Raw genomic sequence first — 26,640 nt, 5'->3', positions numbered from 1 at the left:
TGTAAGCTAATTCAACCATCGTGGAAAGCAATATGGAGGTTCCTCAAAAAACTAAAAATAGAAATACCATTTGACCCAGGAATCTCACTCCTTGGAATTTACCCAAAGAATACAACTTCTCAGACTCAAAGAGACACATGCACCCTTATGTTTAGCACAGCACTATTTACAATAGCCAAGATATGGAAGCAACCTAAGCGTCCATCAGTAGATGAATGGATAAAGAAGATGTGGTACACATATACAATGGAATACTATTCAGCCATAAGAAAAAAATAAATCCTACCATTTGCAACAACATGGATGGAGCTGGAGGATATTATGCTCAGTGAAATAAGCAAGGTGGAGAAAGACAAGTGCCAAACGATTTTCCTCATTTGTGGAGTATAACAACGAAGCAAAACTGAAGGAACAAAATAGCAGCAGACTCACAGACTCCAAGAAGGGACTAGTGGTTACCAAAGGGGAGGGGTGTGAGAGGGCGGGTCGGGAGAGAGGGAGATGGGGATTGAGGGGTATTATGTTTAGTACACATGGTGTGGGGGGGTCCTGGGGAAAACAGTGTAGCACAGAGAAGACAAACAGTGAATCTGTGGCATCTTACTACACTGATGGTCAGTGACTGCATTGGGGTGTGGGTGGGGACTTGATAATATGGGTAAATGTAGTAACCACATTGTTTTATCATGTGAAACCTTCGTAAGAGTATATATCAATAATACCTTAATAAAATATTTTTTTAAAAATCCAGAGTGTGATAAGCTCCATAGGACAAACAATTCAGTTTCTTTAAATAAATAAACTGCCAGAAGAAAAAACATGGAGAAGAATCCTAGCAATTTTAAGATAAATATCAACCAAATGCTTTGTGTGGACTTTGGATCCTAAATTGAATAATTAATTGTCTTAAAAAAAAAAAAAGGGAGACAACTGCAGAAATTTGAAACTGACTAGATATTTGATGAGATTTTACAAACTTACAATGGTATTAAGGATAAAAGAGAAACTATCAAAGATTTCTGAAAAAGGGCCATTAAAAAATTCCTCATAATCATAAGATGCAAAATTGAAGTGTTTATTGATGAAAGACATGGTATCATATCTTTGGCTTCAAAGAACTCAGATTGGGACAGAGTAGGTGAAATCAGAGATCAAATACAACTGGCAATGAACTGATAATTGTCAAAGCTGGGTGACAGCCTCATTATACTATGCTTTTGTACATATTAGAAGTTTTCTACAATAAAAACTAAAAAAATAATAATAATAATGATTATAAATAAATCTGAAGATATAGAGAAGTGAAAAAATGACAAATTTATAAATAATCAACTAAAATTAAATATTGGTGAATAAAATGGAAACGGAGAGAAGGAAAAAGATGACTATGGTTCTGGCCAACCTAAAAAAAGGTATTGATAGCACATTTTAAAAAACAGGAAAGAAGGGAAATACATTTGATTCAGGATGGGGATAAGTGAGAGTTGTAACAGGTATCTAACAAAAGCTATAAAAGCAGAAACTGTGGGCACAACAGTCATAACTGAAGCCAGGAAAGGAGATGAGGTAGCCTCCAGTCACTGCGGGCTGTCACCTCTCTCTGACTCATCACCAACTGACACGGCTTCTTTGATTCCTTCAGCATCTGATCTGAAGCACCACCGGCCAAGGTGGTTTTGGAGAAACCATTTCTCTATTTAACTGGGTTTACTTCAAAAATTCACCTATTTAGCCCCTGGCAACTTAGAACACAGAATACATTCAGAAGTTATTTCACTCTCCCTATAAATGAGGTCATTAGTATGTATCAAAACACATTAGTGGTCAGGAAAAGATTAAAAGGAAACAGACACCTGAGCCCTAGCCTATCTGAAAGTTTTGAGCAATCAGTTTATAATTTTTTTCTATAACTATAATCAATAACTGCCCAGAACCAAAATAAGAAAAGCACATAGGTTTTATACACACACACACACACACACACATATAAATCTTTCCATTTTATAAAAGAGTCAGGGATTTATGAACATGTCAAAAGTCAAAATCTTTAAGAAGTTCTTGTTTCTAAAGACTTGTATTATTTCTCTTTGACTTAATGGGTCTAAGCTACATGAAATTTCTCATCAAATTTGACAATGTTTAGTAGCCATATTTGTAGAAAGGCTTAAATATATTTTGTTATACTCAAAGGAGAAGCAAATGTTACTTACCTTTATTGTCTGCTGCTATAAATCCCAGGATGTTTTCATGACGTAACATTACGGTTTGATAAATCTCTGCCTCACGGAACCATGAGCGTTCTTCTCTAGAGGAGAATATTTTAACAGCAACTTCTTCTCCTCTCCACTTTCCTCGCCAAACCTCTCCAAATCGACCTTTGCCAATACTTTCTTGTAACACAATAGTTCTTGCAATTGTTCGTTGAACAAGCAGTGGCAAACCTAAAGATAAACAAAAATAGTATTCAACACAACAAACAACAGTCTGTGTTCCTAACAACACAACATTCATTAAAAAGCCACCAAGGAATGGGAGTAACTCCTTAAGCTCTACCATTAAGGAACTTACAATCTCACTGAGGAGATATATACTATATTTGCAAAAACAGTATTTCATGATAAGAGGAAAATGAGATAATAAATACAATAAAATAATCCAGAATCTCCAGCCTAGAGGATCAAGATAGGCTTTGTAAAGTAAGTTGAATTTAGACTGTCTTTACAGAAGGGATGTAAAGGACCTTAAGGTGTTCAATTAGGAGGAATACGCAAGTAAAGGCAGAAGAAGGAAATGAATGATAGGTGTTTAGGGAACTGGCTTAGATAAAGAGAAAAGGGCTATGTGATAAGGCAGTGGATGAGAAGGTAAGCTGTCACTAGAATATGAACAGTATTGAATGCCAGGCTCAAGATGACCAATGAAAGACTGGTCACCTTGGATAAAAGAGGAACTATCAAAGATTTCTGAAAAAGGGCCATGAATAAAGAGAAATAATTTTAAAATCTTATTTTAGAAAGATGAATCTGCTAACAGTTTACTAATGGGAGAACAAAAGTATGTGAATACAAGAAACAGAAATAAATTCTGGCCGAACTTTTAATAAATTAGTAAAAGTTATCATAGAAACCATTTCAAGACAAGCAATTTACTGGCAAGGAACTGGCTGCCTAGGCAACACTAGCATCTTAAAGAAAGATGCCAAGTAGCTTACCTTGGTAATGGGACACTGGCATTTTTTCACCAACTGAACTTGACTTATTCTAAAATACGTATTTTTAAATATTGCCATGTTTACTCATTTACAGAAAAGGATTTATAACTCCTACAAACATTTAAGTAGCCCTATATTTGGGACTATTTTAGTTAACTTAATATCATATCCCCCATGGACTAAGGAAGTATCATCTTAAATTACAGTGACCCTGACAATTAAAATACCAGTGTACTATTCATGCTCTACACTAGCATGTTATTTATACAATCTATTACACATAGACTGGTGTAATTTATAATCTATATTCAGCATTGCTTGCTAGATCAGATTAACTCAATGACAGTAAAGAAATTGTCTGCCCTGTTTGGTTCTTTGATGTGAAATGCTTATAAATCTAAACATTAAACCTTTACTTTAAAGCAATGAGAAGTTTTACTCTTTTCATCTGTAAGTTTCTCAAATACTCCTCTCTTCTTGCCTTCTATCCTCCCCACTCCTGCAAAGTAGTTAGTCTAAACATAAACGATTGTTTTCATATTTATGAGGGGCCCAGTAGTTAAAAATAGACCTGTGAACAATCCTTAATTAATCAAGGAGGTCTTCTGTATTATGAATAGAATAGTCAATTCTTAATTATGTCCTTTATTATATAGATAGTAACTTAATAAATTTTCTGAAAGCCTGTAACAGGACCACACCATATACTTAAACAATTTTAATATATCAAAGAGTTAATTTCAGGATGCTAATCTGGAAGATAGAAAGGCAAGGAATAAAGAAAGGGGAATTGCAAAGGGAGAAGTCTGAAAATGCCTAACACACTGATGACTCATGTAAAAGGTATGGTCAAGAAAAGGTTAACAGCTCAAAGCAAGTTTCAATATTCCCCAACACTACTGGATTCTAGAATGCAGAACTAAAAGTTAAAAGCCAAATCTAGTTTCAACATACTGCATTTGGTTACATAACCCACATGAACACCTGAGCATTTTTAAACAGTAGGTAACTTTCTTCTAAAGACAAAAATAAACAGGATGAATGCAGGTCTCTATACTCTCTGCTTTATTATTCTGTATCTTTAGAACTGCTTGAGAGAAAACCTCAACATGTGTCCAAGCAGCTTCACATGCAATGAAAATAGAAATAAGATCTGAACAACATACATACATTAAAGAGATCATAAGCATGAACAAGACATAAAGAGTATTGCCCTAAGAGTCTTGCTCCCTTTCAAAACCTGGTAAGCATGCCAATGATGGCAAACACTTTACAATCTAATGATGCTTAAATGAGCCCACATGCACAACCTATGATTCAAACTAATGCATCTGGGGAAATACAGACGGTCTTTTCTCAATTATGGGCATGGTACCGAGTAATAAACATGTGAATTAGTAGTATGAAATGTTTAGTTTTATCTTTTTCTCAACGAATGGAAGAACTAAAAAGGCTATTATGTATAGACATTTTACTTACTCACTGGCTTGAGTCCCAAGCATGAGGTGGCAGTAAGGCTTTGTAATAAATAGAAGGGAAAGAAATAGCATTTCCTGCTATCATTCAACAAAAGATAGCATCTGTCTGGATAAATCTGGAGACTACTCAGCGCACAATGAACTATGACAGGGAAAGGAGACTTTCAACTAAATTTTTTTGTACAATACAGCAAACTGATACTGTAACTCAGATTTTTCTTCTAAATACCTTAAAGAGTAACACTTGTCATTTGGACCTAACTTTACAATTTACCAAGTGCTTCACACAAACATCCTGCCTCATTTGAACTTCACAACAGTTCAATGACGTGCACAGGGCAGAACTCTTCACTTTCATTTTAAAGATGAACTAAGTCAGGACATGAGACATCAACTAGCTGCCCAAAGCCACAGCACCAGCAAACAACATGGACAAGTGTTTGCAGGGGAAGGAGCAGAAGGAGGAAAAGAAGCTTTCAAATTAAATAGACTTGTAGTCCCTGATCTATCTAGAAACACAGATAAAATAGAAAAAGAATAATTTCATTATTTATTTCATGTCTATCTTAAAAGGTAATACATGTGTACTTAGAAATAAGCTGCCATCCAGACAGCAACTTCTCTTCATCCTGTGAGTAGGCTTTTTCCCGAGGCCAGATACAGACCACTGTGCCGAGCGACATGAGCTGCTTTGATTTCCTTGGGTGTAAGTTGGCAACAAGAGAACAGGTCCCCGGGGTAATTCCAAATGGTCTGCAGCTACCCTGATGTTCTGTGACTTTCGTTCCTGCTTATCAGAGCCTTTTGGTCCAGAATGAACCACAGCTTCTTTGAGAACCCTTTGGACTAACTCAGAATCAATGGAAACCCCAGAGCAGCCCTAAAATCATCTTTCGATGCATCCACCACTCCTACCCAAAGACGGTCACATCTTCAGCACCAACGCTGTTCCATCTCAACCCAGTCTTCTCATTGCCTCCATCCTCACAATGGCCTCAGCGGTCCTCACAGGCTTCCTTAGAAGACCTGGGCTCCAGCGCAAGCCTGTGTGTCCTCACAGTCATGGACAGAACTCACTTACTGAATATATATAGCCAAATTCTATACAAGTCTTCAGGCCAAGAAATTGGTTTCTTCATACTTAAATAAATGAACAGATAAGCATATGGAACCAATATATATTCCTGTCCCTAAAATAAATGGGCATGTGTCATTATGTGAACTTTCTGTATTATCGGATGTGATTCTGTGAGTCAAATTCTTCCCTAGTTACAACTTCTGCTTTAACATTCTTTTAAGTCACCTGATAATAAAATGTGAGATTTTCATTGTATGTATTTTCAGATTTGCATTTTATCCATGAATCTAGCCCTTATCTGAAGTTGACTATACTCTTCAAAGGATAGTATGCCTCAATTAAAAGTTCTCCCAAGCCACTTTAAGTATTATTACCAACAGTATCTGTTCTATTTTCCTAATAAGGAAATAGAAACCCAAAGAGGAAACATGGTTCAACCATGATCAGGGAGCCAATAAATGACAAAGCTTGCACAGGAATCTGAATCTCGTGATTCCTAACCAAGTGTCAAATTACAATACTTAGAGGATAGGGGTCTTCCTCCCCTAGTATCCTTTCAAAGCACATGCAAGTAAAAAATAAATCTCTTTCAGTTTAAACATGAAGCATTGGTATTCCAAAATCGAATTCAAGGGATAATTCTGGCAATTACCCAGTCTAGTTCTAATCCCACAAAAAATCATTAGAAAGAACTGAGAGAAGCAAATACCACAGAGGCCATGGATCCATAAAGCTACATTAAATAACAAAGTGGTTAGATTTTTTTCTCAACTAAAAATTCCTTAGTTGAATTAAAAAAAAAAAACTAGGCCTGAGCTAAAGACAGCAATTTCATGTTAAAAAAGTAAGTAACCATCACAATTCCAAACACATTTTCTGTTAGGCCTATTTTCAAATACAAAAATAAAGTTGCTAAACAGTCCTGAACAAATGGATAGTTGCAGATCATTTGAATATCTCTGTACTTCAACCTCACCTACATGAGAATAATCATCCTTATTCTACCTCTTGGAGTCATGAGAAAGTGAGAATGCTTTGAAATTTAACACAAAGGCGAAGCCAACTTACTGACTTATTTCAATAGAAAAAATAAATTCTAATTTGTCTACCTAAACTAGTCAGTCATATATAGCCCAAGCTTAAAGACCTTTATTAGGATCAAAGCTGGAAGTGTTCGCCCTACCCCAAGTTTTAACAAACTAAGCCAACTGGCTTAGCAAACTAATAAAATAATACGTAATTTTAAAAAGACTTCTTAGGAAAAAGGGAAAACAATTACATTACCTGATCCAGAACCTGATGTTGTCATATCATAAATTAAATCTTTTAACGTAGTACCCTCTGAAATAAAAGGGCGATCTAAAGAAGGATCCTCTTCATTTGGCACTCGATGGTGAATGACGGTGCGGTTATGGCAGATATAGACCATCAACATGAGGGAGATGCAGACAAAGCAGACTGGTCCAGCAATGACGGCTGCCAACTCAACGGGACCAAGGCCAGTTGATGGCTTTCCTGAAAAAGGGCCTCAAGTGAAATAAACATCAACAACCAAAAACACTGTAGGTGGCATCCACAATTTTCTAATCCTCCGGATTTCCTGCAGTAGCCACTACCACCATTAGTCACAGAGCCACATTACAGCAGCTCATAGGGCTCAAACCCTTAACATGTGAAACATTCAGTCTGCCTGCAGTGTGGCCTTCCTTTTAAAATCATCAGCTCTGTCAACATCTTAACTCTTCCCGTATTCTTCAGCCATCATCTAAATTACAATGCCAGCTACCACCGACATTGTAGGACCTCCCCATTTATCACTCTCAGGTCACTAATAAAAGAACCAATAACCTGGAACCACTCCCATTAACATCCTAAGTCTTCTTTTTCTTTCTTCTTCTTAAGTAGTTCAGTTTATCTTTTTATTCCAAGGCCAGTCAGTATATGCTCATAGCAGGGAAAAAAAATTTGTAAATACAGATGAGCAAAATTAAAAAACAAAACAAAAAAATCTACAGCCTTAATATCTCAAAACACCACACGTTTTACTGTGTGTGCATGAGTCTCCCCCAATTTTTTTCATGTGAAATTATATATCCTTTGTTTTGTTTAGTTTCCTTTGTTTTGTTAATAGTTTCCATGTATATACTTTCCAGTCTATTTTAATCACTTAGGCTTTTAATTCAAGATCATTTACTTTCTTATAATCACTTAATTAACATTTTGCATTGTTTCAGAAACACATTAATTACAAATATTTTGGCATTCATCCCAAGCCTTGCTGGTTTACTGCTCACAACCATTTCTTTCATATCACATCTTTCCTATTCTTGAGATCTTTATTTGGATTGATTTCTTACGATACAGAATCCTAATTCCAGTAATTTCTTTCAGGAAGAGTACATGGGTTTTTGCACACTGAATACTTAATTATCTAAAGATGCCCGTTGTCTATACATATGAAAGAATTCTGATTCAAAGAATTTTGGATAATAATGTTCCATTATCTTCTAGAATTTAAAAAAGCAGAAAATCTGAACTTCTTTTTCCTTTTATAGGTAACCAGTGTTCACTCGTGCTGAGCTCATATAAAGTTTTTTCTTTGTTCTAGAAGTTGATACTTTTCTTCATTTTACATATTTGAGTAAGTAGTTTTTCATTAATTATGCATAGTATTCTCTCTTCTGTCTGCTCCAATATCACTTTCTGGAATTTTTATACTAAGCATATTGGATCACCTCGGTCTGTCCTCTATATTACTTAATTTGCTTACTGTCTTTTTTCTCTGACTTGTAACAAAATTTCCCAAACTTGTCTCCTGCTTCACTATAAACATACAGTATTCAGTCTACTGTTCATTTTCAATACTGCATTTTAAAAAATAACTCATCAATTGAGCTTTTCATCTAAAAGCTACCAATCATAAAATCTTCTCATTTCATAGTGAACTGGAAATAGACCTTGGATCATTCAAAAGTTCCTCCCTATCATGTGGTAAGTCTACTTCACAGGATGATATCTACTTCTTTTGAGCAAATGAATCTTTCCATTTGGTAGTTTTTTTGCTCTTTGCTTACAGGGACCTGGGAGTGAGGGATTTATATATGTTTAACATTAGAAATAAGTGAGTTCTTCACAAAGTTTTGTGAGTCTCAATTCAGATATTTCAAGGCCAAACAATGGAAACAGGAAATTCTAGAATTACCATTTTCTTTGTCATGTTAGAACTGCAGATGCTTACATAAATGTCAGAAAAATTAGTGTGATAGAGCTTTGCCACAGGGAGTTTCCTTATGACGCAAAGATGTAGTCTGGATTTGCTGTTACCGCTTGAAGTAGGTGGGCTCCCTCCTTCTGTAACCTGCCCGGCTTGCCCTTTTCCTCTGAGCTACAGCAATGCTTCCTACCTTACTTCAGCATGATGCCTAGACTGGGTGGAAAGTAAGCACTGTGGCCTGCCACTCTGAGCACAGAAACCAGGTGCTTCCTACAGGAGAATTGAGAGTTTGCCCTGTAGTCTAACCTCCCCTCCCACCCCTCAGAGCTTAAGGTATTGCTGGGATTTTTCTAGAAGGTCCCTTCACTTCTTTTTGTATGGTTAGTCAATTCTTCACTCGTCTGCTGTCATCTGCACTATAAACTGCAGAAGTTCCTCACAAGTGTAGACCTATGGGTGGCATTCTTCCATTAATTCTGCTAGCATTAATATAGGTATCCCCCATGTTTATATTCCTTTGATCATTACAGTAGGAATTTGGGGTTTGAGGAAAGTGATGGAACAGTTAAACACATGTGCTCAGACTGACTTCTTAAACCAAAAACCTTAAAATTAATCTAATACTAGTTGATGAAGCGTTCAAATTCTTGCCTCTGCCACTGCCAAAACAATTTAAAATATAAACTATGGTGAAGGACCAAAAACCTAGAAAGCATGTATAATAATTTGTACATAGAAAGGTCATAAGGCAAGGTGAAATTACAAAATGAAGGCATCAGACTTTTAGAGCTGATCTCAATTCCCACCCATTATGGATTGCTCTAAAAGGCTGAAGCATTCTCCAAGGAAGAAGAAATTCACTCGGAGGACAAAGTAGGGACACTCAGGACACTGAGGCAGTGGGCTTTGCCAGAATTCGTTTTCAAGATGCTATCTTTTAGGCATAACAGACCTCAGAAAACATCTACTTTTGAAACAAACTTCTCAAACACCACACATCCAGTAGTCAGGATTTGGCTACTCTCTAAGTTCTGCAACTATGGACAAATTATTTCCTGTCTCTAAACTGAACAAGCTGGGGTACATGATTTCTAAGATGCACCCAGTTCTAAAAATCACAGTCAGGGTCTAAGAACTTTACTTGCAGTATCAAAAAAAAAATCTTACACAACTTACCAACAGTTGGGAGTTCTATTTTATTGCAATGGTCCTCATTGCAGCAATGTGTTAGAGACCCAGTTTTTGAAGATGGTGCACATACAAATGGCCTGTCTCGAGGAATCAGGTCAATTTTAGCTATACACATGCTATTGTGTATAACTTTGTCTGTGGTCTCTGTGACAGAGACAAAGCAGAGCCCATCTGTGACACAAGTAAAATTGTCTTTTGTACAAAGGTGGCAGAAACACTGTAATGCTGGAAAAAGAAAACAAGACTCTATTAGAAAAAGTTCCCAAGGTTAACAATTTGAAATTAACTCATATTTACTAAAGTAACACATTCCTGATCATACCATAATCTTTAAATTTCTTTGCACTGTTCAAAAAGCAAAACTTGTAGGTGTTCCTCTTAGAAGTTCCAAATTCTGTTAAGAAGCACACATATATAGGAGCCAAATAAGATGAAATTTAGACCCAGGTTTTTTGAAACTTTTGTGTTTCCGAGTATAGAAAAACTTTCACATGCAATTTTGTCAAAGTTAAGGCAATAATTTGCCCACCCATTTGAGAAACAAAATACATTTACATTTTTAACAGGTAATTCTTAACTCTTATCATGCCAAAACTATAGTCACATACTCCTCACTGGGGAGCAATGTTTGAAAACACTGCTACCTACTCACTATAGGTTGGAAATGTCATTTGGGTGGATTTATGGTAATGGCATAATGGAAATAATTTGTATTGAACCAAACACTTTTTTCTCTGTGCAAACCCTGAGAAAGACATGTATCTTCTCTCTAGGATTAGGGTGCTTTGCTGGTAAGCCAAGGAGACTGCACCAGTAAAATACATGTACGTTCTAATCACATAGGTAACGGCTGCAGGAATGACTGGAGAACACTAGCTCCGTGCCTACTTGTATCTGTTTGATCTTTATGGCTCAACTTGAGGAGTGACCCCTTTAGGGAAGTCTTCTACTATTATCAACACTTTCCCATACACACAGACACACACACCCTTTACCATGCTCTCCAGCGAGGTTAAGTGCTCCCCAAAGCACACATTGCTTATCACAATTACTATTTTTGTTTTTCTCTCCTATGAAACTCTAAGCTCCTTGAGGGCTGAAACCATATTAACCATTTTTATAAACCCACATTTAGCACTAGGCCTAGCACATAGCAGCACTCAAAAAATACTTATTGAATGAATGATAGAATGGGCACTTACATTTCACTATGATCTCATGAAACTGCAAAGCACAGATAATATCCTTAAGTCCAAATTTTCCAATTACTTGTTGGCAAGAAGAAAGGAAGAGTCCAGGTAAGTGGAATGGCCATCTATGATGAGATCTACCATTATCTCAAAAAGAGTGGCTAGGCAGCCTAGAACTCTCTGAGCTCCATCTGAACAACTAACCCAGCTGTGCAGAAAAGGTCTCAGGAGGTCTGAGCTGCTCAAACCCTGTGCATTCCCAAGAAATACCTGTCTTAATGATTGGCCCCTGGCCAGTTCCGGGGGGATGAGCTCAGAGTCCTTGAATTATTCTCCCTGATAAGATAATTGCAAGCCTGCATAACTGAGCCCCAGTAAAAACCCTGGACACCAAAGCTGTGGTGAGCCTCCCAGTTGGCATACATTGAACTGCTGTCACACTGCTGCCAAGCCCTGGAGTGCACCTGTGCTTCTGCACTGGCAGAGGACCGGGAAGCCTGCACCTGGTTTTTCCCGAGCTCTGCCCCATGTTCCGTTTCCTTTTTCTTTTGATGATTTTAATAGGTATCCTCCCACTGTAATAAAATAATAACCATGAGAATAACTTTTCCAAGTCCTACAAGTCCTTCTAGCAAATCACGGAGCCTGAGGGGGGTCTTGGGGACCCCAACTCACTTGCTAAACCCAAATTTATGTATGTCAGGATCTCCTCAAGCAGTTGTTCTTAGTTGCTCACTTAATTAGAACACTTCTAGTATCTTTATAGACCAGCAAAGTTTTACCCTAATCATTATTTAAAAATCTGTCCTTTCCTTTTAGATAATTCAGCTATTTGAATTAACTCGTCCCAAGAATGAAGAAAACTCAAGAAAAATATAAGGACTATTTAAAGAGACATTAAAGACTTCCATTTAAAGACTATTAAAAGAGACAGCAGCTATTCATGGTGAGGTTTGGTGGTGACTGTAGGTTCCCTACAATACAGGTATATTTACACAATACAGGTATATCCTCTCTATATAGATATAATTTCCTAAGGAGGGACAGTGAACTAGGAATCCATGGACTGGCTTCAGGGGTATAAGCCTGTGAAACTCTAGGCCAAATGTGGTATGTATTTGCATTTTCCGGAGGTTTATAACTTTCAACCTCTGTCACCCACAAAAGATTTAAACTACCACCATAGGAGATTATCATCATTCTTTTCTGAATCCTCTTTATTCATGAGTTTAGTCATTACCAGTGTTTTCTAAGCATTTTTTTTAATAGGTTACTCTACCAAAAGCTTTGTAGACAAAGATTAGTTACTCATGGTCACAGTGCCTGAAGAGTCCAGTGACTACCAAAGGACATCACGACACACTATGCCAACCGCAATACATTAAAAAATGCTGCCACAAATACTCTCCCAGTTATAAGATCTTCAGGGTTCCCTTAGAACATATGAAGTAAGAGCTGAACGCTTGGTCTAATAATTAAGACATACTTTTGGGTTCCAACTTACCCTTCCCATTACAGATGTCATCTAGGGCCGCACACTTCTCACCTTTATGATAACCATGACTTCATGACCTTGGTCTTTACACATGCTCTCTCGCTGCTTTTAAACCCACTGTCTTATCCTTTAAGACCCTATTCAAACAAGATCTTCTCCATGATAGACAACCTCTCCCCTACCCTTAGGATAACCAGGCAGCTTCTTTCATTCAGTACGTTCCCATGGAGCTCTCTGCTTACAGTTTGCTGTTAAACTGTCCCTCATTACACTAAGAGACACTTGTTGTTTTGTTTTCCCTCTTTGAGTCCTGGACTCCTAAGTAGTGATCAGAAAAATATTTGCTAAAGCAGTGTTTCACAAACAGGAGCTCACACATACATGTGGAGAAGAAGGGGATTCTAACATATTTTCATTTATGAGATAATCTAAGACGAACAATAAACATTCCGGACCATGAGTAGCCACCAACTAAATGAGTTCTCTCAGCAGGCTTTCACTGCTGCAGCTTCAGTTGTGTGAACAACCCCTCCAGGCCAAATGTCTGCATGGCACACTATACCAGCAAAGATTTCAGTTGTAATTTAAAGGGTGAAAACGATAGAGAACTTGAATCAACAGAGCATATGATAATAAAGTCATGGTACATTTGAAAAGTTGACAGCCAAAACATGTATTACATGGGTCCTATCTTTGTAGTACAATTTGCAAAAGTTCATTAGCAGTATATGTGGTTGTGTAAGAACACAACTACATTTTCCACTCTCACTTTCAGCATTAATTGGTTTAGAGAATCATTTAATAAATATCTCAGTAATGTCATGTTAACCTCATCTTCAGGTGACCACCACAGCTGACATCTCATTAAAATTGGTATTTGAGGAATGCTTGCTGCGAGTGTCCTGGTTAGGTGTGAGGTCTCATTATTCTGAAATTACGAACAAAGCACTGATGTCATTAATACCGTCTTGCACAACATAACTTATGAGAATCAGCACTTGAAGCTTTTAGAATCACTGAAGTTATAATACAGAAACAGATTTAAAATGGAATCAGACCTAAGGCTATTTTTTTTCTTCTGTGAAATCTAAACATCATCTGTCACACTGAATAATTGTATTAATTTGATTTTTTTTGGCTTTTTAGTTGTCTTTGTATTTAATTTGCAGAATTGGTTTATACTTACAAATGAGCCAGAACTATAAAGGTTTTATATCTAGCTTCATGTCTATACAATTGAAGTGACATTATGAAAAATACATAAGGGCTTCTCTTAAGAGCCTTTCAATAGGAACAGGTCACTAGATAAATACAAATATCATATAACACAAAGCTTAACCAGGTAAGGGTTTATTTCTTGAGGGAATTTTAAAGTTCTACTTTACCATAAATCAGCATCTTGACTCAATACAAGATTGCTATTATGTATGTGTATATGTATATGACATAGTTTTAGGGGAAATAAACCAAATAATTAATACCAAAATAAATACCTCTTCCCAAAACTGTCTAAAATTCCACTGTAGAATCCTAGACTGACAGAGTCACATGAAACCTTGAACATCATCTAGTTATAAATTCAATTCTACCATTTGTACTAATTGAGAAACCAAAACTTACGAGTACCAAAATTATCTGTAACAATATTTCACCCAGATTAAAGGTGGATGTGAATTCCCACTATATTATCTTCATATAAACAAATAAAATATATGTGACTCTCTTCTGTACTACTATTCGTATGTTAAGTAACTTGAACCTTTTAAGACTCCCTGGTGGTTCAAAGTACAGCTTCTTCTTTGGACCCCTAACATTTAAGTTTTGTGGTTAATAGCAAAGATCAAACTCCCTATTTGCTACCTTTCTCCTACCTTGGCCACCTAATTGCTTCCATGCCCCAATCTCTACGAGTAGCCACAGTTACTCCAAGATGCACATTTTCCCACATTTTAACATTTCTGAAATCTGCATATACTTCACTATTAAGGCCAAAAGAAAAATCCAGCCTCTGGACAGGAAGGTAAAATATAATGTAGTTGTTACAACCCATGTAATTGCAAACTTGCCTATTCACGGCAGGGGTTATTCATTTAATCATGACTTTAATTATCTGCATTGGTAGCTCTCCTGCACCTAAAAGTTAACTTAAGCTTAATCCCTATTAAAATGTCTTCACAAAGATTTCACTATGATTCAGCACTGTAGTGAACAACTACTGTGTTCACAGAAAACTATCAGTCCCATACCAGGAAATACAATTACTAGCAGTAAAAATTTCCAAAGACTGCAAAGTAAATCATGGAATTTTCAAAGTGTGATGACGGCGTAATGTGAAAAATGCCAGAGTCCAATTGCCTAGCTGCCAAAGGAAAAGACAGCAGTGAAGAGAGACAGCAGGACCGCTGGGGTTATTGTCTTCACTGTATTATAGTATCAGAGTGATAAATTCCAAGCTGAGGTTCTGGCTTTTGGTCCCAACTATAAAGAAAATTTCCATCACTGCCTCACTTCAGTGTGTCTGGAGATCACATATTAAAACACTATTACTTCTACCTGACACCAGCTACCAAGGGTTGATTCACAAGTTCATGTATTTGGCTAGAGAAATGGAGGAGGAGACAGCCTGTGAACTATGACCCTTGTTGATTAAATAAAAATTAGTTCCAGAAGCTTTGTCCTCCTAGGCCTACAGTGACGTGTCTATGCAACTAAACCCTCTTTTTGTGCATATACTTCAACACTTTCCTTCATCAACCCCCCTCATTTGATCTCTCTTCCCATCATTCATCTTCCCCCCATCAAGAACTTGACTAAACATCTTGAGATTCTCTAGTGATGCTGAATTCAAATTTTTTCTTCTCCATTTTTTAGGATATGAGACACATTAACATGTATTTCATTGGTTTACATGACACTACATTTCCCTAACTTACTTCCACACTCAGCCCTTCGCTACATCTCAGATCTGCATCTCTGAACTTCCTGGTCTTGCACTTGTACTCCAAACTCCTATTTTAACTGTCTTCCAGGAACACTCTGCTTGGCCTGCCTGTTAGTGTAAAGTCAACATATTCAAAACCACATACAGCATTATTCATCTAATAGTGGTAAGTGTGATTTAATTTTAAAAGGCCCCTGAAAGGACCCCTGGGTTCCTTCTTGCTGAGACAGCTCTGCAGTTAACAAGAGGAGTGGGAATGAAGATTTCTCTCACCAGAGGCTGGATTCCAACCTTGTCACCACTCTGACTTTGCTGGGGTGGCTCTTCTTTCCCTTACTCTGCCTAACACAACACAGTTATGCTTTACTACACAGTGAGGGTTTTCCAAATATGACAAGTATGCACAATAGGCAGGTAAAGGACATGAACAATGAAATGCCCTTTATTCTGTCTGCCTGGCTACAGTTAAAAGCAGATCACATCACTGTTGGCAAAGGTAAAGGCAAAAAAGTTAGAAGCTGCAACAAAGCCTGTCAGCTACTAATGTCAATCCCTGTTTCCATCTGGTCTATTCCTCTGCTCCAGGTCTTCTGTGTTCCCCTCTCCTCCCCAGCATCATGTACCCCACCCTTCAAAGGGGTCTGTCCTCTCTTCTCTCTCATCCCGCTCTGGAGAAAGCATACTACATGGGGTTCTCTTCCTCTTCTTTTTAAAAAATATGCTGCATATCTCTACAAACAAGGCTAAAACCCCAACCGCCAGCCCCTTCCAGCCCACTGCCCCAGATTTTTGTCCCTGAAAGCACTCAGTGGTCCTTCTCAACCCTACCCTCTTGGGATTACACTGTAGCAATAATGTCACAGTGAGCTTGTCAAAATACTGAGCACCATATAATCTGCAATTAAATTCTCTACTGGTCTAGATAACATTTCACTCCCAAATTTAGAGCTTCAAAAGAAAAACCTGATTTTTCCAGACATTCCTCCAGATAAACTCCACTTCTGTCACCTTTCAAGCACTTATGAAGCATCACTTATAATTCAACAACACACACCTCCATTTTGCCTGGCAGTGCTCCTAAATTCTCAATTTTTGTTTTTCCACAATACCTCCATTTTCTGGTCTCTTAAGTTCCTCGGAATTAAGTGACATAATGTTAGCTGATGTTAGAGAAAAGGATGCTAAGAACAGGCTGCCTAAATGACGATGAGACTTAGTAAGGACAATTAATACAAAGGCTTTCATTTAGGTTCAAAATGAAGCAACTGCACAAGTACAGGACAAAGATTTGCTCAGCAGATTTGGGGAGTCTGTTTAATAACAGATTTAAAAAGAAACAACAGCATTTACCCTTAACTGTAGCCATGGTGATGGGGGAGGCAGAGGGAGAACCAGGCACAAAATCCCACAAATGCCCGATATAATAAGTAATAAGTGTTTGTTGAATATCAATCTGTCATGAATTATGAATCAGAGACATAATGATCTGAAAGATACCCTAGCCATGGAGAAAACCACCACATTTTAAAGATGCAGCAACTTAGTCAACTTGTCTTACTCCAATAGTAATTCAAATCACAAAGTCAGGATGCGGTAAATTTTGTCTTATAAAAAAATCATTTCTTAATTAAAGCTCTTCCCTCCAATGGAACTGGCTGCCTCGGAAGGTCATGATTTCTCTGTCATTGGAGATACTTAAGCAGAGGCTTAATCTTACTGACCAATAGTCTGAAGCAGCGCTCTCCTGCCCTAAAATGAAACACTGGTCTAAAACCCTATGATCCTTTAGATGGTGGGATTCTATTACTTTACAAGTTACATCAAATACTAAACATCCATTTTTGACTAATTCAACTTAACATCTTCACAATTACAGTGACGACTACAAGGGACAATAATTATAGCAGTGTTCCTTATTTTATAATTGTTTATTGTAGTGTTATTTATCTATTTTCCCCATTAAACTGTAAACTTTTTAGGGTCAGGGACTGGGTTCATGCTTTATGCATCTCCGCACCCCTCAATCCTGGAGCACAGGAGAGACCCAGTATGTTTCTTGCTAAGGAATATCTTCTTAGGAAGTGAAAATCTGCATGGTGCAGTATTTTATGGTTGAAAACAACCTGTATGAATGACAATAGGGCAATGACAAAATGAATTCTGATATAAATGGAAGACTATAGCCAGTAAAGCTGTTATTTTAGAAGCCATGTTTAAGGACAGGGAAATGGTCAGACCATTAAAGCTGTATACAATGTGATTACAACTCCAGTCTCTCAAGCTGTCTTGTTTTTGTTCCACTTAATGAGTTGAGGGATTATGTTAACACACAGAGTAGATGTATGCCCTCTTTTACCCTAGCCCCTGAAAAGAAACAGAGAAACTTCTGTTCCTGGTGGTGAGTGGTAAACAATAAACAAATTTCTCATTTTTCCCCAATCTAGACATCTTTTACATAGTTCTTAACAGAGTTTATGTTTTCAGTGGGTATTGTAAGAGAATGGTGGTTAACCCCATTCAGAAACAAAATGACTTAAATTCAAATCCTATCATTACCAGTCAACCTCTAAGAATCTTGTGTATCTTTTCTGAACCTGTTTCCTAAATTTGTAACAATAACAATCTCAGAAGATCTGAGAGTTAAATGATATAATAGGTAAGGAATATTTAGCATAGTGCCTGGCACATAATAAAATGCTCAAAGATTCATTTATGCACCCACTCAACAAATATTTATTTAGCACCTACTACTATGTGCCTGCCAGTCAGTCCCTGTTGTAGATGCTGAACAGAGAAGAAGAGCAAACCTCTGCACAGCTCTGGAACACAATACTGACACAGAGTGAAATGTAAACAGTGTGCACATAAAGCAGTGAATGTTCACAGTAGCTCTCTCTTTCTCCACTCACAGATACCCAGAGAATTCTTCAGTAATGTGAGTTTAAACAGGGTTAGCCCCAGAACTTCTTGGTAGTAGCATAAGAGTCACCTACAGGGAAGCATACTTTCAGGTCTAACCCAAATTAATAGCACCTGGAACACATCCAGTGTGTACATTTGAAATACTCCTGACTTACAAAGAATCATAACTTATTAACCATAAATGTTCACACTGGAAGGAACCTGATAATTGCCTGATCCTAACTCCTTATCTTAAAGATTGGGGTACTTCTACAAGTTCCATAACGACCCCAAGAATTACATAAACATAATCTAGATTTATTCTAAAAGCATAGAAAGAAAAAGAGGATTATTAGCTAACCTACGGTGGTCCCCCCAGTGGGACAGGACAAAGGACTCAACCCTTTCCCTGTGGAAAGCAAAAGTGGCTGTGGAAGATGTGACTTGGTTGCACAGACGCTGAGGTATAGTGATGAAGCTAAGTGAAAAAAGCAGACCATTGTGGGCTAAGGGAACAAAGTATGAGAGGACTGTGGTAAGAGAAGGAAGTGGTAACCACCCAGCAACTGCCTTTTAATTAAGGACAGAGAAGAGTTATATCTGGGCCAGCAAACAGCAAAGACCTATTGGAGCCATAGTTGAAGAAATGAGCTGACTGGGCCATGCAATAGTAATTTCAGAAGCAGAGCAGAGAGTAAGGCCTGAACACTGTTTACCAGAAAAGGATAGTGTATGTAACCTGTGTAGGAGGAAAAGAATACACCTTTTGGGCAGAGATGATTAGAATGAGATGCCTATTCTCCAGGAGTTCCTGATGTAATGTAGAAAACAAACAGGCCACTGATAAAGAGTAATGCAGACCAAGTACAGACAGCACCAAAAAGGGAAATTTCTCTCAATGACTCTAAACTGAGAATTAGGAAGGCCATAAAAAACAAAGGAAGGTCATTCCAGGGAGATGATCTATAGAGATGCTGTACAGATTCAGGAACAACAGTTAGACAGGTTAGGAAAATGTAAACAGATCGTAATCGTCTTTATGTAAACAAATACAAAATACCCTGATAAATCCAGCACCTACTCATGATAAAACAGAAACCAGCACCAAACAGAAAAATTCAAAAATGTTTCATTTACAGGAGCATTAAAAAAAAAAATCAAATACCTAGGAATAATGCTAATAAAAACATGTAAGACCTCTACCGTGAAAGCTTCAAAGCACTGTTTATTTGATAGAAATTATGGAGGATATAAAGTAAAATTTATGTATTTATAAATGAAGGACCATGCCATCCTCCTCACTAGAAGATTCAATATTATAAAGTTGTCAATATTCTACAAGATTATCTGTACATTGAACAAAATTATATCAAAATCCTACAGGTGTGTGTGTCTGTGAGAGAGAAATAACAAGCTGATTGTAAAATTTTTATGGAAAAATGTACCAAGAAAAGCCAAAGCAATTGAAAAACGATGCTTCTGGAAGACTTAAACTACTAAATATCAAGTCGTTGTTATACTAATTCAGACAGTATGGTAATGACACAGATAAAAAGGAAAAAACAATGGTACAGAATAGATCCCAGAAACAGTTACTCAAATATACTGCTCCTTGATTTATGATAAACGTGAAACCTGTAGTACACTGGGGAAAAGAACCTATTAGCAACAAATAGCTGGATCAGTTGGGTATACACATAAAAAAAAATATTTCTCACACCATAATCAAAAATCAACTCCAGATGGGCTATATATACATCTCAATATGAAAGGTAAAACAAGAAGCCTTTTAAATGAAATACAGGAAAACATTTTTAAGACATTGGGTACAGGAAGATTAACTAAATTAAATAAGCACTAACTTTAAGAGAAAAAAACTAAAGTTGGACTATATTAAAATACATGAAAGTTCAAAGAGACACCATTCTCCTTTTCCATTCTTCCACTCATCTTTTTTACATTTACCAAATATTGTCTATTTTAATTATGTGTTTATTACAAAGAACCAATTTGGTGATTTATGGATCAAATCTTTTCTTAAATGCTTTCTAAATCCTTATTTTCTATGTATTAACTTAATTGTTCCTTCTCTAACTTAAATTTTCCTTTGGGTAGTACTTTCGCACAACTCCAAATAGTGTTGGTATGTAGTGCACACGTTGCTCATTTCTAAATGGTTTGTAATGACAGTTGTAACTCCTTCTTTAACACAGGGATTATTCAGAAAAATAATCTTGTATTTTCAAGTGGATGTATTACTTCTTTTGACTTTTTTCTGGTTAATTTCTAATTTGGGTGTTCTCTGTAGACCGCTGTTATCAACAGTTTCCTAGAAAACTCAATAAGCATTTTAAAGGAATACTATTCATGATTATAAAATTTGAATACATTAAATCTTTATTATTGAAAGGGTATCTCGCCACGACCCTCCTTACCCCAGGATGACTCAGGAGACACAGGCCCATGCAAGAGATTTTATTATCTGAAAGAGAAAATGGCTGCCCCCAGAGAGAGGGAGCAGCAGCTCGTGGGTGAGGAAGCACGTTTTTAAGAAGTAGGGGTAGGGTGTGTTCTGTGCTGGTGATTGGATCTTAAGGGGTGGGCGACCATCTGGTCGTTGGTGATTGGATCTTAAGGGGTGGGGGTCTTAGCGCGCCAGAATTTGCCTTCATTCCCATCTTTTTCTTTTCTTAATTGGGCCTTTGGGGAACTGGGTGTAGAATCTCATTCTCTAGCTACTTCCTGCTGGAAGGGGGTGCAGATTCTGGGGTTAGCAAGGCCATTGCTGTATAGTTGGGGAAGGGCGGGCATCTTGAGATGACTTGTGATGTCATCTGGCTGGTTTCGTTATTCTTCGTGAGAAGGCCTTGACAGCCCTGGAGGAGTAATTGGTTAACAGTATGGTTAGAAATTTTCAAAATCTGATTTTGAATGAATTTTTGGAATAGGTTAATGAAGCAGGGAAGGAAAAGGAGAATAATAATAATAAAGGTAATAGGGGGTAGGAGGGGCAGGAGCCAGTTGAGGCGGTAAGGGAACAGATTGTTAGGGGAGCTTTCTAGGAGTTTGGAGGCTTGTTCACGGAGGTGTTTTGCACCATCCCGTATGAGACCGGATTGGCTGGTGTAGAAGCAGCATTGTTCTTGGAGTAGGACATATATGCCGCCTTATGCAGCTGTAAGGAGGTCCTGTTTGGGTTGTAGAGTAGATTACTGGAGGATTTGTAGTCTGTGGAGTTGAAGGTGTAAGTGGTCCCACTGGGATGGAAGAGAATCGTGAAGAATGCATTTTTGAGGTCAAGGACGGAGAAGTAAGTAGAAGAGATGGGGATAGTGGATAATAAAGTATAGGAGTTAGGGACTACTGGAAGGATTGGAATAACAGCTGCACCGATAATTCTTAAATATTGAACTAGCCTATAAGAGCTATTATTAGGTTTTTTGATAGCCAGTATCAGGGTGTTGTAAGGGAAATCGGCTGGTTGTAGTGGCTGTTTGTATAAAAGTTCCTGGATAATTGGCTGCAGGCCCAGTGAACTCTTGAGGGGCAGTGGGTACTGAGGTTGAGAGGGAAAAGAGGCAGAGTTTTTAAGTCTGATAATTACTGGGGGGCAGGTGGCAATAGAGGGGGTGAGGGTATCCCAGACTACAGGGTTGATCAGATGGGGTGGCAAAGGAAAAGGAGAGGTAGGTGGGTTTGCAGCAGGTTGGCGGGTGAGTAAAAGTGGGATTGAAGGTTAGTCGGGGTTGAGGCGCGGTCCAAAGGTAAAGGAGATAAGAGCCCCTAGCTTGGATAAAAGGTCTCTTCCCATAAGGGGAACCGGACAATGGGGAATCACTAAAAAGGAATGAGAGAGAGCAACGCCCTTAAAGAGGCAGTGAAACATGGGAGTTTGTAAAGGTTGATAAGGTGTGCCCTCTACCCCGACTATAGAGGACTGTGAGAGGGAGGGAGGTCCCTAAAACTCCTTCAGGACTGAGTAGGTGGCCCCAGTGACCAAAAGGAAAGAGATGGGCCTACCCGCTAACATAATGGTTACCCTGGGCTCCTGTACAGTGATGGTAGTGGTCAGGTGGAGGGGTCCCAGGCCCCCTCAATCATCAGTTGCCAGACCCAGAAGGTCTGTGCGTGGAGTGTTAGAGCTGGATGACCTGGCACCTCTTGGTGTGCGAGGACAGTCAACAGCCCAGTGCCCCTTCCTGATGGCACTTAGGTCATGGACCTGGGGGCTTCTGGGGGTTTGGGTAGGCTCTGGCCCAGTGACCCATTTGACCACATTTGAAGCATGGACCAGGAGGTCCTCCTGGCTGCTTCTTAGGACGTGAAGATACCCGAGCACCAGTGGTTGGGGTAGGCTGAAAGGCCTTAGCTGGCATTTGATATTTTTGTTTACAGGCCTTTTCATCTCTCCCATTATATACTTTGAAGGCCACTGCCAGGACTTCTGCCTGAGGAGTTAAGGGTCACTTCTCTAGACGTTTAAGTTTAGCCTTAATGTTGGGGAAACGCTGGGTGAAGAAGTAGGTCATTAATAATTGTCTCCCATCTGGGGTCTCAGGGTCTAGATTTGTATAATGTAAAAGAGCTTTGGTGAGGCAGTCTAGGAACATAGAGGGATTCTCATTTTTATCCTGAATAACCTCTTGGAGATTTTCATAGTTGATGGCTTTATTGGCTGACTTCCTGAGACCTGCCTCAAGGCAGGTAATGAATTGACCTTGACTGGTGACTCCCCCTGCTGTATTATAGTCCCAATTAGGGTCTCGGTCAGGAACCACCTCAGCACCAATTGGATGAGCTGGAGTAGTTTGGTGAACCTCATCGGCATGAGTTCTAGCCTGTTCCCAGACTCACCTACGCTCTTTGGGCAAAAGTGTGTTGGATAGGATCTTGTGAATATCATGAAAGGTTAAGATCATATGACTGAGTTAGGTACTGGAACTCTTTTATGTAAGTAGTTGTGTTGGAGGCGAAAGAGCCTAATCTTTTCTCAATTTGAGATGGGTCGGAGAGAGAGAAAGGGACATGGACCCAGATGACGCCCTCTGTACTGGCTACTTCCCATAGTGGGGCTAGGATCTGGGTTCAAGAGCGAGTGACTGGAGGGCTTGGCGCAGGACTGGGTGAGGGAGGGGGAACTGGTTGTGGAGGAGGAGGAGGTGCTGTGGCTCCTGCAACGGCACTAGGGGAGCTGAGAGGGTTGGGATTTTGATCTTGCAGAGAAGGAGGTTGGGGCAAGAGAGGAACTGATGGTTGAGGGGGAGCTGTAGGGGTTTGAGATGGGTAGGGAGGAGGTTCATCAGCAGGGTCAAAGTCAGAGGACGTGGTGGGAATTGGTGGGTGGTGGGATGAAGTTTTTTAGAGCCAGGAGATGTTTAGGATTGCAAGGGAGACAGAGAGCGGGCTTGGTTCGGAGGTAGGAGAAAGCCTGGATATATGGGATCTCTTTCCATTTGCCTGTGCACTCACAGAAGTTGTATAAGTTGTGGAGAATTTTAGGATCTAAAGAGCCACTGGGAGGCCATTTAGACTGATTGTCCAAGGAATATTGTGGCCAGACCTCATTACAGTAGTGAATAAGCTTAAAAGGTTTGAGGTCTGGAGTGAGGTGGAGGGACTTTAGATTATTGAGTAAGCACCCTAGCAGTGAATCTGCAGGAATGGAGGGGCCAGATCCCATGGTGAGAATGAGACCATTCACAAGTCGCTGAGGCATCCCAGAGCGATTGAGAAGGTCGCAAAGAAGACCAGACACAGTTAGGGGGTCGTCACCACCTCTAACTGAGCGGTTGAGGCGAAAACGCCGAGAAGGCTCGGTACCTGGTACCAGGAGTTTACGAGTAGATAAAGGGAGACTGGGCCTCAGTGGATGAGGATTCTCACCATGGGGAGGCAGAGAAGGGTCGACTATGGGGATCAACCGTGACTCTGACAGTTGTGGTTGGGGGTGCCCCTGTCCCGGAGGAGCCCTTGGGGGTGCCAGACACTCAACAATCACTTCCTAGGTTCCAAAGGGACATTTAAGTCAACCATGAAGGGGAGACTTAACCAAATTGAAGGCCGGTGTTGGGCGAGAAGACGAGCAACAAGGGAAGTGGACGGTGAGCCTGTGGAGGAGCACTGGGCAGTGAGGGTTCCCAAAGCAGCCCAGATTCCGGAGGAAGAGCAAAGCCAATGGGAGAGCCTCATCTGAGTCACGACACCAATGAAAGGGTATCTCGCTGCGACCCTCCTTACCCCAGAATGACTCAGGAGACACCTGCCCATGCAAGAGATTTTATTATCTGAAAGAGAAAATGACTGCCCCCAGAGAGAGGGAGCAGCAGCTTGTGGGTGAGGAAGTGTGTTTTTAAGGAGTAGGGGTAGGGTGTGTTCTGCGTTGGTGATTGGATCTTAAGGGGTGGGCGACCATCTGGTCGCTGGTGAATGGATCTTAAGGGGTGGGGGTCTTAGCATGCCAGAATTTGCCTTCACTTATGTTATTCAAATATTACTCTTAATTTACAAATAGTAAATTTATCAATTTCTTCTTGTACTTTTAACATTTCTGCCTTATACATTCTAAAACTTTTATTAGTTGCATAAAGATTCATGACATGTCTTGAGAGATGCTACCTTATTAATATAAAATACATTTCTTCCCTTTAATGCTTTCATAGCTTGAATTTTATTTTGTTGGGTATTAACCTTACCATATCTACCTTATTGTTTTTGTCATATTTGCTTTTCTACTTGTTTATTTTCAACATCTTGTTATCATTTTTAAAGTGTCTCTTCAAAAAAAAAAACTGCTAGATTTGCAGGCCTTTGTGTTTTAAATCCAATCTAAGGACCTATCTTTTCAACAGGGGAATTCAACCCCTTCATATTTACTAAGCTTTTATGGACTTAACTGCCAAATGTTTATAATTAATTTTTTAACTTAGATTTTGTTTTTATTATAGTTATGTATTATGCATAGAGTTTAAAGTATCAAATAGTTCTAATAAGATAGTTACCAAAAAAAAAAAAACCCCAAAAGATAGCAGCTCCCCAATGCCCTTCCTATTTCCTGCTCCTCAGGAGCAATCACATTTTTACTATGGGTCTCTTGGTATTTAGCTCTGTCATTCCCACTCTTTTTAAACAAAGAGAAAAAGGACTGTATTAGTCAAAAGAGGGATGATAGATACTATCTCCCCTAAGGGTTTCAGCCTCCAGCAAGTTCACTTTGGATTCTGGGTGAGACAGGAAAATGACAGAGAAACATTGTGGGTCAAGGGTTTACACCCAGCTTTATTCTGGTGGTGGCAGGTGAAGCACTAGAAACCTGTCTGCCTTCGGGGCAGTCTTCATGCAGCAAGGTCTACCTCTAGGAACCCAGCCCCTCCCAGCCCCAGAGCACTGAGTGGAGCTCTTTATATAGAGTCAATGATAGCCCATTGCCAACATGTGTGCACGCATGCACCTGCGAGCACTGCTCGGACGTGGTGGAAGTAGATCAGGGTCAGGTGAGGATCCTGGCCATCAAACTTCCATTTGCCCTTCAGGTACTGTTAGAAATCTCAATAGACTTGATGAACCACACATATAGTTACACAAACTTTAATTTTCTTGCCTTCCCTAGTCTGAAATGTTCACCTTCCTTGTCAAAGCATCAAAGCAAGCAGTTCAATTCTCGCTGCAGTCCCCTAAAGGAACCTAAGCTGAATTAAACCAAGCAAGGACAGAAAAGCCCAGCCAAAATGAAGGGATTTTTATAATATTTTATAGTATTTACATTTTTTATTATATTTCTAACCACTGAATCCGTGCCCTCTCTTGCAACATGAGGATGTAACCATGTAGTGTTGACCAAACTCCATTCAGAGGAACCAACCTAATAGTTTTCAAACCTCTAAACCTAGATGTCCAGAGACTTAGTGTCAGGAATATGGGTTTCAAACTGCTGGTACCATTGAT

At 38.9% G+C, this 26,640-nt stretch overlaps 1 protein-coding gene across 1 annotated transcript in view; it reads right to left on the bottom strand.

Annotated features, from left to right (window-relative positions):
- Positions 1-26,640, bottom strand: part of TGFBR1 (transforming growth factor beta receptor 1) — a 53,883-nt gene that overhangs the window by 15,429 nt on the left and 11,814 nt on the right. The window contains exons 2-4 of the mRNA XM_036888362.2: positions 10,158-10,397; positions 7,052-7,282; positions 2,211-2,441 (exon numbers count right to left, since the gene is read on the bottom strand). Of these exons, the coding sequence (XP_036744257.2) occupies positions 2,211-2,441; positions 7,052-7,282; positions 10,158-10,397 (702 nt within the window). The remainder of the gene's footprint in view (positions 1-2,210; positions 2,442-7,051; positions 7,283-10,157; positions 10,398-26,640) is intronic.

Source organism: Manis pentadactyla, chromosome 3 (genome assembly GCF_030020395.1).
Source record: "Manis pentadactyla isolate mManPen7 chromosome 3, mManPen7.hap1, whole genome shotgun sequence".
Classification (NCBI taxonomy): domain Eukaryota; kingdom Metazoa; phylum Chordata; class Mammalia; order Pholidota; family Manidae; genus Manis; species Manis pentadactyla.
Note: the sequence above shows the minus strand (reverse complement) of the source record. Positions and strands in the feature narration are given on the sequence as shown.